We start from the raw sequence: 14,363 nt of genomic DNA, 5'->3' as shown, positions 1-14,363 counted from the left end.
CGCGGTGCGCTTGCGGCTCTCTGAAAAGTTGAGATGTTTTTAACTCGATGCGGTGCGGACGCGCCTGGAAAAAGCGTGTGCGTCGCGACCGCGTCGCTTCCATTATGAGCGCGCATACCGCGCGCCTACATTGGATATAACGAAATAACGAAAATGTGCGCACAAAAGATGCGATATGTGAATGGCCCCTAAGAGGGACAAGTAGTACAGCTGACCACATTACACACATGCTGCTAGATTCACTTTCGCCAGAAAGTGTGTATGCCTAAGGTTGAAAAGGATGTTTATAGTGAATGAAATCTATTTTTACCCAACCCAAATTTTGACCTGGTAGTGTACTTATAAAAATGTTTTAAAAATATCCTGTAGCCTTTGTCATCTTGATGCTACATGGGCAACGCTCAACTTATGGCAACAAAGCTTCAGCAGGCGGAGTTTACGTGCGGTGTTCGGTCTTGTGTTCTATTCCTTATTCTCCTTTCGAATTATCTCCTTTTTCTACTTTTTGTTAAATAAAAGGAAAGGCCACTAAGAAGACATTACGCACCAACGAAAATGCTACCAAATCAGGTGATTGTGCCACCAGTTTTCTTGTTAGTCTGGAGCCCTGCTTTGTATCTGTTTTTTTTTTTAGTCTGGTGACATAGATTTTGTTTGATCTTCTGTGAAGTTGTTTATGGAATTCATTCCCATGTGCTTTCATAAGTTTTTTCCAGATGTAATGTTTGTTTGTTCCCTGTTGCAGTGGTGTAAATTTGATGATGACGTTGTTTCACGGTGCACTAAAGAAGAGGCCACTGAGCACAATTACGGTGGTCACGATGACGACTTGTCAGTGCGTCACTGCACCAACGCTTACATGTTGGTGTACATCAGAGAGTCTAAGCTCAGTGAGTGCCATTAGATATATTTATACCTCCTGTGGGGATCATTTGTGATGCTACTTTTTTTTTTTTTTTGCGCATGAGGTAATTCCCCATATGAAAACCCTCCTGTTTTTAGTTGTGTATTACACAGCTTGCGTTTGTCCTATGTCCATCTGTGCTCATAAGTGCTGTTGTCATGTCCAGGTGAGGTCTTGCAGCCGGTCACTGATGTGGATATTCCTCAGCAGCTGGTTGAGAGGCTGCAGGAGGAGAAGAGGGTGGAAGCCCAGAAGAGAAAAGAAAGGCAGGAGGCTCACCTTTACATGCAAGTACAGGTATGGAGTCACATAATGTCTGATTAAAACATTAAGTTTGTTTATTCAAATGTTCTGTCTGAAAGGAAGTTGTATTAGTCCACTTGGTGGGGCAGGTAAAATGGGTCCTTTCAGGTCTTGTTTGACACGTCTTTATTAAGTTTAGACCCTGAGAGTGGACTCTATGTAATTGTGTTCTACTTTGTGTTTCTGTTTAACAAATATTAGCTCTTTGCTCCTGTAGATGGTGACAGAAGACCAGTTCTGTGGGCATCAGGGCAATGACATGTATGATGAAGAGAAAGTAAAATACACAGTGTTCAAAGTTCTGAAGAGCTCCACTCTGGCTGAGTTTGTTCAGAACCTCTCACAGACCATGGTGAGACTTCACTTGACACAATTTCTGTTGATGACATCTGATTAAATCCTTTTCTTGACCAAAATCTAGAAAATTATTTGATGATGCAAAAGGCCTTTCCAAAATGTCAGCCATTAAATACTTGCACTGTGCAACTGTAGATTTCTTGTTCAGCAAATTGTCAGTTGGCGACAAACATTTGTCATTGTTCCATTTTTGTTTACGGGGTGTCTGTTTACACCCGCGTTGTTGGGAGAGGCTATTTACACAAACTCTGTCCACCAACGTGTGATTTTGGCTAGTCAACATTACAAAAGACCGTTGTCAGCTCCAGTGGTGAAGATGGTGAAATGTGTTTCAAGCTCATTTTGATGTGATCGACCCTGGTTCAAATCCGCCATAGGACAAACTTTTTTTCTCTCTCTCTTTTCAAATTTCAAATCGCATCAGAAAAGAATATATTTTTAATTAAAATTAAGTAATCAAAAAGTTGAAAAAGTATCGGGTAGTGTTATGGTAGGTGTAGGGAGGGCTTTATTGTCCCAATAAGGTGGCATCCGTTTGATAATTTGAATTAAGTTATTGCATACTGTTTAATAATGTACTACAATACTGAGGTGCAGATTATTGCCAGTATTTGCAATAAGTAGTATAAATGTAAAAACAATCTATAGCTATTTGCACTTAGTGTAAATGGCGTCTGCCGCTATTTACACGGTGCAAATAGCCGCTGCCTTTTATGGTTTAATATGACTCGTAATGATGAACTCTGCAGTCTTAACTTCACAAAGCAGTTAATAATACCGTACCTTCAAAGCAGTTATTAATGTTTTGAATTTTTTCATGGTGACTGTCAACCAGCCGTGTAAAAAAAATGTGCTTTTAACGTCATACAGCAAATGTGTGAGCAAACCGCGAGAAGAGAATCCTGCTACAAAAGCCACATCACTTTCTAATTCTAGCTTGTCAATTTAGGCATCAGAACATTGTTGTTCTGTATACACACTACTTTTCAGAAATTTGGCTCAGTAAGAATTGTTCTGACTGATCTGTTAGGCAAGCTTGTGTTAGGTTCTTTTAAATTCTCATTTGTTAAGTTAATGTCAGAGTAGCTGCATTTATTTTCTGGTGTGTTCATGTTTGTTTGTCCTTCAGGGTTTCCCACAGGACCAGATGAGGCTGTGGCCAATGCAGGCCAGAAGCAACGGCACTAAACGGCCAGCCATGTTAGACTATGAAGCAGATTGCAACAAGTCTGTAAGTCTGTGCACTCATGTTTTTAAATGTCCATTTTTAAAAAAAGTCATTTGTGTTTCTTATGTTGCTCTTTATGTGAAAATAAAGCTTTTCATTTCATTTTCACAAACAGATGATCGACTTGAGCGATAACGAGAACCCATGGACAATATTTCTGGAAACTGTAGATCCAGAAATGGCCGCCAGCGGTGCAACGTTACCCAAGTTCGACAAAGACCGTGAGTTTCAATTTGTGCATTTGCAATAAATTCAGAACCATTTTCGGCAATTGATATTTTGCTTTTTTTTTTTTTTTTTTACTGAAGAGCAAAAATGATCTACAAAATGTCTTAGTTCTGAAAGCATCAGCCTTTTAACCTTGTTTGGATTTTCAGATGATGTTATGTTATTCTTGAAGATGTATGATCCAAAAACCAGAAGCTTAAATTATTGTGGACATATCTACACACCTATATCCTGTAAAATACGTGAGTATTCAAAGCTATGGCTAATAGGATTGTTCTCGTGAAGTTTGCGTCAAGATCTAATTAAACTGATGTCGAGCCTTCCTGTTGCTTGCTTTGCTCTAACCCTGACCCAAACAGGAGGCTTGCTGCCCATTATGTGTGAAAGAGCAGGGTTTCAGCAGGGAACTAGCCTTATCCTCTATGAGGTAAGACTTGGTTTACACTGAATTCATAATGATGCATTTATCATTTGGAGTTTTGTATAGAAAGTGGTTAGAGATGCATGTAATAAAATGGACAATTGCCCCATGTAATGTTATATTACAAAAAAATTTATCAAATAAAAACCGAACACTGTGAATGAATACAATAAAATGTCAAATCAAGCATTAGAACATCAGTGTATGTACACTACTTTTCAGGAATGAATTATTCATACAGCAAGGGCGCATTCAATTGATCAGAAATGTCTTCACTATTTCAAATAAATGCCGTTCTTTCATTCTTTTTATTCCTCAGAGAATCCACAAAAATATTAAGCATCACTATGGGTTTCAACATTTTATAAAAATTAACATTTAAAAAAATGTACAGATTAAACTGAGTGTTGGTTTATTTTGTTCATTCGTAATGGTTAGTGTAAAAGTGTTCTGTCAGCTTTACGTAGAAACCTATCGCTAAAACATGATGCATTCTTTGTTACAGGAAGTTAAACCGAATTTAACGGAGCGAATACAAGACTATGACGTCTCCCTGGACAAGGCTCTGGATGAGCTGATGGACGGAGACATAATTGTGTTCCAGAAGTAAGTATTCGTTGTCTTAACTCCCAAGTCATATTACAGCGCTTAACAGGGCCTTGAAATTGATTGTTCTTTTATTGTATCGCCACCAGGGATGATCCTGAAAATGAAACCAGTGAGCTGCCTACTGCAAAAGACTACTTCAGAGACCTGTACCACCGTGTGGATGTCATCTTCTGTGACAAGACCATTCACAATGACCCAGGCTTTGTTGTGACACTGTCGAACCGAATGAACTACTTCCAGGTGGGTTTTTTAAAACTAGATCAGAATGTGCCAGTAACATTTAAAAGATAAATAATCTCATATTTGATTTTTCAGGTGGCAAAGACTGTTGCACAGAGGTTAAACACTGACCCCATGCTCCTACAGTTCTTCAAGTCACAGGGGTACGTCTTTTAATTTTAATTTCCAGTTTAGTGTGGCTTCTTTTCCCCGTTTTCATTCCTAAAACTCCATTTTTCTTCATCTCAGGTACAGAGATGGCCCTGGCAACCCACTCAGGCACAACTATGAAGGCACTCTCAGAGACCTGCTGCAGTTTTTCAAGCCCCGGCAGCCTAAGAAGCTCTACTACCAGCAGGTGAGAGAGGCCTTATCTTGCACTTGGCGCTCCTCTAAGGAAATATGAGATCTTCTAAGCTGTTACGCTCCGGACATCTGATTTATTCATGGTTTTGCTTCCCCACAGCTCAAGATGAAGATCACAGACTTCGAGAACAGGAGGAGTTTCAAAGCCATTTGGCTCAACAGTATGTTTCGAGAGGAGGTAAGGAGTTGCTGCAATGATTCTACATCGAGTATACCGTCATGCCAGCCAGCCATTTGCAGTAATGTATGTTTCCACGATGTTCTGCACACTCATCATTGTGAATGTTTTCTCTCCCTCACCTTAGGAGATCACACTATACCCTGACAAGCATGGCTGTGTTCGGGACCTTCTGGAGGAATGTAAAAAGGCAGTGGAGCTGTCTGACAAAGGCTCCGAGAAGCTGAGGTCTGTGTGTTCTCAAATCAGTGCACTGTTCATTAATCAGGGATTTCTGTTTCGAGTCTGCTCTGAGAGGGCTTTAAGGGACTTTCCATGAGGGCGCTAAAAATGGGTCGTGAGGCTCTTGAGGTTTTTGCAGTCAGCAAATGGATCTTTATTTAATTATTTTGTTCTGTTTTTTTGTGATATTGAAATGATTTTAAAACCCTTGTTTGTGCTAGATTTTTTTTTGGAGTAATTGAAAAGATTTGTGAGGTCATTTTTATTAAAAAAAATTTGTACAGTAAAACAGTATTGTGACATGAAGTTACAATTTAAAATAAATGTTGTATTTTAATATATATTTAAAGCATTTTTCCCCCCAGAATGTTGGCAAAATCTTTTTCACATTATCCTTCATAAATCATTTTAATATGCTGATTGGGTGCTAAAAACATTTTAAATTCAGTGTTGAAAGAGCAAACGAATACATTTGTTTTTATTCTTTGAATTAAAGGTTCAAAAGAACAGCATTTATTTGAAACTGTCATTTTTAAACCATTTGATATCAAAAATCTTACTGACCCAAAACTTTTGAACAGTAGTGTGCACGTACCTAGTGTGCTGCATAAAACTTCCCATAAATCTTTTAAGCCCCCCACTATAAAGGACAGAGGCATTGTAATTGTTCAATTTATAGTTAATCCAACATACCTAATGTTTCTACAAAAACATGTCTTGTTTTTATGACATTGCATGAGAAAGGATAACAGACTGGTCAAACATTAATAACTCATTGACACTGCTGCCGTCCATTGAGTCACTCTGTCCATAATTCTGACCCAATTCACTGCTAAAATTAACCAACTCTATACTGTGAGTGAATCACTCGCATATGCGACTAAATCTTCACTCTGGGCGACTAAATGATGTCTTATATTAGCCAATGGCTTAGAAATTATCAGATTTGACTCACCAGAGTTGGAAGCAGAGTTATAAGTTTAGCACATGTATATATTTTCACTCGCTGCCGAACACACTAACTGAACCCTTCAGAGTTTCATTGTCTTGTCAAGCTATCGGTGCTGTTTTTCAGTTTATCTGAATGGATGTGCAACGCACTTGTAATCTCTAGTGTGTGAAGGGCACACGACTCTGTCGTTTTTCTCATTCTTGCAGGGAGAGAGAGACAATTGATGCACTACATGTAAAAGATATTCTTTGTTGTATTTTCCTGTCAAAAATAATGGCTTTCCTTTTGGAAATCTTCAGCCGGGTTATCTGGTAGTAGGCGGAGCTCATTCTCAAATGACAATCTCATTGGCTGGTGCTCACCTATTATTATCCCTGCTTTGATTTCAGCAAATCAGTTTGAACGAATGCACAAAACCTGATTAATATTCATGAATACAGCAGCTCATTAATCCTTAGTAATCCTTAGTGTGTTTTATAGTTATTAGTAGAATTTGTATTATTATTATTATTATCATCTTATTAGTATTTTTGTCAGGTGTCCTCCCCTCCCAATCTGTTATATTTATTTATTTTTTTACACTGAATTATCAAAAAAGCGCCACCAGTTCAGTTAAAATGACTAATATGCATTCAAACATGATTAAGTTTATTTCTAATTACTGAAGTGTAAAGTATTGTTTTACACATTTTTTATTAAATAATACTTGCCTGCCCTTAAAAGATGTACTAGCCAATGGCAATTCAATTGCCAACCATGTACTTTTTTTTTTTTTGCCCTCTCTGTAGGCTGTTAGAAATTGTCAGCTACAAAATCATTGGGGTTCACCAGGAAGATGAATTGCTAGAATGTTTATCTCCAGCAGCCAGTCGAACATTCAGAATAGAGGTAAGGAAGAGCTGAAGCCTATCATACACTGATGTACACAACTAAGGATCTGTTCCCTTGTAGAGCCTCTTAAAATGATTTTGCATCTGAGATGCCTCTTTTGTGGATGCTGTTCCCCTGGAAATAAGTTCCATTTCTTTCATGACAGGAAATCCCTCTCGACCAGGTGGACCTGGACAAGGAGAATGAAATGCTGATTCCAGTTGCACATTTCCACAAGGAAGTCTTTGGCACATTCGGAATTCCCTTTTTGCTCAAGATCCGTCAGGTGTGTTAGCTGAGTGCATGTGTAGGTGGGCAGCTGCCGCTTTCTTTTGCCGTGTAGGTGGATGGCTGTCATTTGTTCAGTTTTTATGTGTCATGTGTCGTGTCCCTTTTAATGTGTGCATTTACTGTGGCAGGGGGAACCCTTCAGAGAAGTGATGAAGAGAATTCAGAGCATGCTTGACATTCAGGAGAAAGAGTTTGAAAAGGTAAGAGAAGCTTTGTAAATGTTTTTTTTTTTCAACCTGGAACTATTTTGCACATTAACCCTTAAAAGCACATCTCTGAGCACTGTTGTCCAAAGGTATGTTTATCTTATGTTTTACTGTGCAACAATATTGAATTTCTCATGTCATGTAATTCATCTTGGCTCCACAATGTGGCACTGTCTTATAAACAGTGATAGGGAAGCATCAATCATAAACTACCTTGGACTTAAAAGAATGAACAGGTAACATCCTTGAGACTTGACACGGCTAAACCATTTCCTGCTTGGCAAGTGCATAATCAGATATTAGTTTCGCTTGATGAGGGATCCAAGATATTTAATGATTGATAAAAATGTTCTGTTTTATTATTCTTGTTTGTAGGTTATTGAAAACCGAAACCAAAAATGTCTAGTCCTACAAAGTTATTATCAGCACATGTGAGCAGAGCATAGCAGGTACCAATATCATAAAATATAATGAATTACAGTGCAGCATTACCAATCCCAGCTTGTAGGCCTGCTCATATTAAAAAAATATATATAACTTTTCCAAAGTGTAAAGTGCAGCATAAGCAGTTTCAGTTTTTAGACCTGCTCAGATTTCGTTATTGCGTTGGACCGATCAGAATTAAGAGCAAAGGTCTGTTTAAATGCCGATGGGAGCTGCGTTTGAATTACAATCATTTGACATGCAGCAGAAACGCCCGCTCACGCCACGCAGCCAGTGTGTCACCAGCTTTAGAATCAGCTGCAGGGCGGGATTTGCGCTGAACGCGGACGTAATATGTTCGTTTGGAAACACGAAAATGTACCTATGTTCTGTACACAAAATATTGCATACGGTCATTCGGTAGACACGTGCACCGTACCGAAAGACCTGTACCGAAACTGTCTGGTACGAATACACGTGCCGTTACACCCCTAGTATATATTGTTAGAAAAAATATCACAGGTTCCAAAAAAATGTTAATCAGCACAAAATGTTACAACACTGATAATAAATCAGCATATTAGAATGATTTCTTACTGTGTACTGGAGTATAAATGCAGATAAAAATGTCTGATGGAAATTCAGCTTTGCATCACAGGAATAAATTAGATTTTAAAGTATATTAAAATAGAAACAATTATTTTATTTAGTAATAACATTTTGCAAGATTACAGGTTTTTTTCCTCTATATTTTTAATCAAATAAATGCAATCTTATTGATCCCAAACTTTTGAGCAGTAGTGTTTTTATATATATATATATATATATATAAACAAATGTCTATGCCAAATGTGTGTAAATTTTCAAATTCAGTAAATATTTTAGGTCAAATTAAATGAATACATAAAATTAAAATGACCATTGCTCACTCATTAGCAGATCGTAGTCCAGATTGAGTATATGATTATTCATTAAAATAAAATTACATTTGAGTTGACATCAAAACAAGATTAAACCTCTGTTTTTCATTTTCTTTTAGTTCAAGTTTGCAATCGTGATGATGGGCCGGCATCAGTATATCAACGAGGAAGACTACGAGGTGAATCTGAAAGACTTTGAGCCACAGCCAGGTATGTTAGGCTCCTTTGACCTCTGTAGTCTCAATCAGTAGACCTTGTGTTTACATTGGTGCCAACTTGGCTGTATTCTGTCCTTACTCAGGGAACATGTCGCACCCGAGGCCTTGGTTAGGGCTCGACCACTTCAACAAAGCTCCAAAGAGAGGTCGCTACACGTATCTGGAAAAAGCGATCAAGATTCACAACTGACAAGCCCCCACTGTAACCGACCATACTAAAGACTTTAACCAAACCTCTTGTGTGCACCACGTTTAACACCTGCTGTCTGGGTACACCGTCTTCAGCTAATGGAGCGACTGCTGATGCTCCTGTTTTCCTTTTGAGGCTGTTCGATTTGGCTTCTCTAACTATTGACTGCCTGTTTGTCTGGAAGAATGAATTGGATTTTAACAAGAAAGGGGGAACAGTATGTCCTAGACTTTTGTTTAGATTTTTATTTTTTGTTTGTTTGGTTTTCTTTTTAAGTTAGTTTTTTTTTTTTTTTTAATTGTTACGGCAAGAAAGCTGCTGCATTGTGAGGTGGAGGCGATGGAAAGAGGAGTTTTGTCATTTCCAGACGATTAAAAGGGTTCCTCCATCCTTCAACAACAACAAAAAAAAGCTTTTGCTAGTTGCCCTGACATGGTTGTCTATTTTCTGGTCCCTTAGTGCAACTAGTCCATTTTCATGTTTACACGATTCTACTTTCACACTTAAGTTTGGTTGGAGAAATTCAGTTTGTCTTCTCTGGAAATCCTGTATAATAAAGAGCCACAGCATCCGTTTTAAAATAAATAAAAATGAAATAAATTGTCTGTACTTCATCTTGCACGTTGGCACTTAATATCCAAGGTTTTACATTTCTCAGCACTGTTAAATGTAATCTTGGCTGGAGTTTGATTTGCATATCCCTTTGGTTTGTATCCCCCATTCTTTAGCTCCTCTGTCACTGGCTGTGGGATTATTCTGATGTGGAGGGAGGCGTCGCTTGCTGACGGCTCCAGATTTGTTGTACTGTTTGTTGGCACGAGGTTGCAGACGTATAGAAGACTGGTTCGGGACTTTAAGAAACCAGCATTAACCAATACCATTGTTTTTTTTCTTTAAGCACCGAAGGAATGCTCCCTAGTGCATAGTTGGCTTTGTAAAATCAATTACAATTGTATATTTAAAGAATGAACATGTAAAATTAAAAACGCCGAATTGTTGGGTACAGATCAATTCAGATGTTCATATTCATTTGTGTGTAGTTTTATTTCGGATCCTGACAGTTTCATTTGGTCTTTAGTTTTTTTTTTTTTTCCTTAACTAATTGCCGCAGTTTGTCTCGTTTAAGTGCAGTACAAAGAAAACCTGCAGATCACATCTTTCATTTTTGATTTTTGTTTTCTTCTCTCTTCAGTCTAATTCCTCCGTGTAGCAGCAGTGTATGACAACTCTTCCTGTATATTGCCTTTTTGCTGGAAAATGTATGTTGAATAAAATTTTCTATAAAAGCTAAAGCCATGGCCCTGGAAGAATTGACTCAACATGGTGTTCAGATTGACATTAAGGTATTGCACAGACACATTTCAATTTTATATTATTACGTTTAAGATCATTTAAATGAACATATGACATATTTAACATGATCAAAGATTCAGACTTTTTACAGAAGTGATAAATCGCTAAACGATAACAAGTCAGCTTGAGCAGTAGGGTAATTCAAAAAGTCAATTTTGGAAGTCTGATTTCCATTGTTTTATTTAAGAGATCTGGTGCATTCTCAATTGATTGCTCTCAACCTTTTCGACTCCCGTTGCACACAATTTTCAAAACGTTGCAACAGGTTGTACCTGACAAAATTTGACGTAACTGTAAAAATGTATATTCTTTACAAATTGCTTATGCAGCATTTTTAAACTCTAGACATTGCACCTTCGAATGAAGACGCCTCATATATCCTGGCTCTTCTAGATGGTGTTTTAAAAGAAAAAAAAAGAGGTCCAGATGAATGTATGGCGATGCCATGGAAGAACCATTTTTGGTTCCCCAAATAATCTTTCATTTTAACACTTTAATTTTCTAATTGTAATAATCTAAAGAACCTTTTATCCAATGGATATTATAGGTTCTTCATGACCAAGAACCATCAATACTAACAACCTTTATGTGGGAACCCTGGTTCTTCAATGAATAATACAAAAAAAGTTGTTAGAGTAAACAGAAAATAAATATCTTGCTTTTTAGTTTTTTTTTTTTTTTTTTACTTTTCAATTATTGCATCTTCTTAATTTAAATCATTTTTAAGTCATCTTAAAGTCCACTTGAAGTTGGCTTGGTTGAGAACAACTGTTTTAAATGGTGCAGTCGATGCCCAAATTACTGATAACTACATCACGTCATTTATGGTTCCACCAACTCCTCAGCCCTCTGAACCCTTAGAGTCCTATAGATATACAATCAAAACTGTGTAGACTATTCATATTCATTTCATAATGTAATGTATTATGTAATATAATGTAATAAAGCCTAAGCCAGATGAACACCAAAAGGTTCTCAAAGATCGCAAAGCTTTGAAAGACGTTATACTAGATGACGTCTGCATTGGCATGAAAGTGTCCTCCAGTCCTTCATGTAGTGTAAGGTACAACACAAATCCATGAGTGGTGTTTAAATTGGGGAAGGGATGGGATGGGGTTAGCAGCATCGCTTCTTTTCAATGTGCAGGATCTTATTGCATTTCGGGCATGTGTGATAGGCGTCTTTGAAAAACTTCATGAAGAACGGAATCAGACAGCAGCACAAAACAAACCTGGAAATGAGGAAGACGGTCAGTTTGGCTTTGATGATGCACACAAGATTTGGATTTTTTTTAGCTGCCAATTCAAATGGACTCTTACCCGCACAGGATGAAGAGTAAGCACATCAACCAGGCGTAAACTCCCACTTTGTAGGTGACATTGGTTAAGACCTGCTGTTGGCAGCTGGTGCAGGTGGCCATTCCTGGATTGCGACCCAGCTCATATGATTCATAGCTGACGAATTTGTTTTTGGTCTCCGTTGATTGAACTACAGGAGAAGAATGAGTTTTAGTAAGTTTAGTCTTCTTTATTATTATTGATCTGCTTCTCCTTTACCATTTTATAAGATTTCGTCCAATAATTTGTTGTATTTCTAATTTATTTAGTAGAACGTTGGGACTAGAGGGTCGTTCTAGACATGAACACTCGATTGTCACAAAGTTACAAGTAATGCTGTGTTGTACATTTGTTTTTGTTTTTCCACCGTAAAATATTTTTTTATTTTTTTTACCAATTGTAACATTTTTGTCTCATAATGCTGACTATTTCTCACAAGTCCATGTTAACATCTCACAAATCTGACTTTTATTTCTCAGAATGGTCAGTTGTTTCACACGGATCTTTTCATTCACAGTCTTTTTATAGATTCTATTCATTTATCTTTATTCCATGACAGAAACAGAATTCCATAAACCCTGCACATATTAGGTTCATTTAAGTGTTGTATAAAAGCAATATAATTACATTTGCAACTATCCAATATGGTATGCAGTAAAATCCAGGCATTATCAACCAAAACATGGGTAATTCTTTCCACATGATTTTTACAATGAACAGTTTTCCAAAGATTAATGACAGGAAACAGACTCACCAGGTCTGGCTGATTCCATCTGGATTCCAGAATCTCTAATAGTGGAGCTTTGTGGCGTGAACGGAGTGTGCACATTGTAGACCTTGACGTTGGAGCCCTTTTCACCCTCTACTGTTAATGCCAAGCGGAGAAAAAAAATAAAAATACAGGCAGAATATCAATATTTCTGAAATATATATCTATTTCAGGATTTGATATGTGTTGCACACACACTGGCTTGCCTGTGTTTAGTCATATTCCATTATCATGAGTCGCATTACTTACTTGGTATGATATACGGAGGGGGGTTCCTGGTTCCGTCAGTGCTCATTCTGTTTTTGGCTGGGTGTAAACCGCTGGGACAAAATAGAAGTCTCAGTATGTGACATGAAGTTTAACGATATATTTCTCACATGCTAAAATGACTGAAACTGAACTGAAAAAAAGTCACACTCTAAAACTGTTCTAATATACTGTAAATGTGATTATGTATTGGTAACTTGTATTGTGTTTTACTGGTAAGTTAAAAAAAAATGAGAAACATTCTCAGGAAAGATGCTGAAATGGGCAGACGCCAAGAAAACAGTTGACTTTCTCAGTGAAATAACCTGAACGCTCATTTCCTCTTTTTCACTAATTATCAACATATGCATAGCTGCCAGTTTTCTGTTGCTCAAACTTAAAAATGTCGCAAACATATTACAAGTCAAGTGGCATTTATTTTCAAGGTATGGTAAACGCCTTAGTGAACAAAAAGACAACAGTAATGTTACAAGCCCATGCAGGCACTGACTGATACAGACGTCCACCCAAAGACAGAAGAGGAATGTTGTTCTGCTGCATGTCTGACTGAGTTACTAATACTCCAATAATCAAACCCTGGCACTTCTCATGGAAAATAAGAGCCGGTTAAACTTACTAATTCGACAGCAATATCATATTGTCTGTCATATAGACCAAAAAACTGCTCCAGCAACTGTTGATGAGGGATCATTTGGACATGAAACAGCCTGAGTTTGTCATTTGCAATCATTTAGCAAAAAATCTCTGTTTAGATTTACTCTAAAAATGGAATCTTGTTTTCATTTTCAAAAGAAACAGGGAGATCTCTAGCCAAATATATCAGATTGGCTCCAGAATATCAAATAGGCTATTTCCAATACATTTATTTCATAATTCTCAAAATTATAGTTAGTCTATTTTGATCATGTTTAGGTGTGTATCAGTAGGAGGTGGCCTGGAAACGTCAAACAGCCGAAATGCGTCAATTGTTTTATTACAGCTAAAACACACTCAGCCAAAAAGCACCATTCAGCGGCCAAAATCTTTTTATTAAATGATTCATTCTAACTCCTGCTGTCCATTCATAACAAAGAGAAGTTAGAAAGTCAGATCATAACAAGGCCTCAAAATCTGACGCTTGAATTTATGAACATTTCCACTTATTTGAACTCTTCTACTATTCTTAAAATAACTCTATATTATGGCTTGTACTAGTCCAGAAACTCTGCATAGTTAGCAGTTCTCATTTTATTGAATCCTTAAGGTGACTCACTTGTTGTATTCATCATTTGTAAAAAACAAATTACCTTAATCAACAGCCGCACAATATTTGTCCTTCTAATTAAATCCAACAAACAATTCAAAATAACATCTGAGCTCATTTTTACCTCTTAAATGTAACCAAGCGCACCAAAACGTCAGCCAGTCTAGTCAGTAAATTCCCTTGAGCAGGGAGCTTTCTTACCTGTCTTGTTGAGGCTGTCACTGATGGTTAGACTAAAACCAGTTTCTATGGCGTTTACAAGCTTTTCATAGTCACCCGGCTACTCCAC

The 14,363-nt window shown here is 37.4% G+C and overlaps 2 protein-coding genes across 6 annotated transcripts in view; one reads left to right on the top strand and one right to left on the bottom strand.

Annotated features, from left to right (window-relative positions):
• Positions 1-10,397, top strand: part of usp7 (ubiquitin specific peptidase 7 (herpes virus-associated)) — a 25,555-nt gene extending 15,158 nt beyond the window's left edge. For all 4 annotated transcript variants that reach the window (XM_052549825.1, XM_052549827.1, XM_052549829.1 and 1 more), the window contains exons 14-31: positions 746-890; positions 1,071-1,201; positions 1,425-1,559; positions 2,694-2,795; positions 2,908-3,013; positions 3,170-3,262; positions 3,380-3,447; positions 3,947-4,047; positions 4,137-4,290; positions 4,366-4,433; positions 4,519-4,627; positions 4,736-4,813; positions 4,941-5,041; positions 6,776-6,875; positions 7,024-7,143; positions 7,277-7,348; positions 8,817-8,907; positions 8,999-10,397. In XM_052549825.1, coding sequence (XP_052405785.1) covers positions 746-890; positions 1,071-1,201; positions 1,425-1,559; positions 2,694-2,795; positions 2,908-3,013; positions 3,170-3,262; positions 3,380-3,447; positions 3,947-4,047; positions 4,137-4,290; positions 4,366-4,433; positions 4,519-4,627; positions 4,736-4,813; positions 4,941-5,041; positions 6,776-6,875; positions 7,024-7,143; positions 7,277-7,348; positions 8,817-8,907; positions 8,999-9,105 — 1,881 coding nt within the window. In that variant the 3' untranslated portion in view covers positions 9,106-10,397. The remainder of the gene's footprint in view (positions 1-745; positions 891-1,070; positions 1,202-1,424; positions 1,560-2,693; positions 2,796-2,907; positions 3,014-3,169; positions 3,263-3,379; positions 3,448-3,946; positions 4,048-4,136; positions 4,291-4,365; positions 4,434-4,518; positions 4,628-4,735; positions 4,814-4,940; positions 5,042-6,775; positions 6,876-7,023; positions 7,144-7,276; positions 7,349-8,816; positions 8,908-8,998) is intronic.
• On the bottom strand, positions 10,179-14,363 carry si:ch211-157c3.4 (Lipopolysaccharide-induced tumor necrosis factor-alpha factor homolog-like). Of its 2 annotated transcripts, none has more exons than XM_052549830.1 (5): positions 14,276-14,363; positions 12,814-12,884; positions 12,550-12,660; positions 11,778-11,946; positions 10,179-11,689 (listed from the first exon to the last, which is right to left on the bottom strand). In XM_052549830.1, the coding sequence occupies exons 2-5, from the start codon at positions 12,857-12,859 to the stop codon at positions 11,575-11,577; spliced, it is 441 nt and encodes a 146-aa protein (XP_052405790.1). In that variant the 5' UTR covers positions 12,860-12,884; positions 14,276-14,363; the 3' UTR covers positions 10,179-11,574. The 2 variants fall into 2 exon arrangements, with proteins under 2 accessions (XP_052405790.1, XP_052405791.1); XM_052549831.1 differs by lacking the exon at positions 14,276-14,363 and adding an exon at positions 14,199-14,261.

This window comes from Carassius gibelio, chromosome B3, assembly GCF_023724105.1.
Source record: "Carassius gibelio isolate Cgi1373 ecotype wild population from Czech Republic chromosome B3, carGib1.2-hapl.c, whole genome shotgun sequence".
Taxonomy (NCBI): Eukaryota; Metazoa; Chordata; class Actinopteri; order Cypriniformes; family Cyprinidae; genus Carassius; species Carassius gibelio.
This window is presented reverse-complemented; position numbering and strand designations above follow the sequence as displayed.

Coding starts and splice junctions, on each gene's coding strand:
- si:ch211-157c3.4 (XM_052549830.1), bottom strand. CDS start 12,859: ATGAGCACTGACGGAACCAGGAACCCCCCTCCGTATATCATACCAA. Junction 12,661..12,813: donor CCCTCCGTATATCATACCAA/GTAAGTAATGCG, acceptor TGGCATTAACAG/TAGAGGGTGAAAAGGGCTCC. Junction 11,690..11,777: donor TTACTCTTCATCCTGTGCGG/GTAAGAGTCCAT, acceptor CCTCATTTCCAG/GTTTGTTTTGTGCTGCTGTC.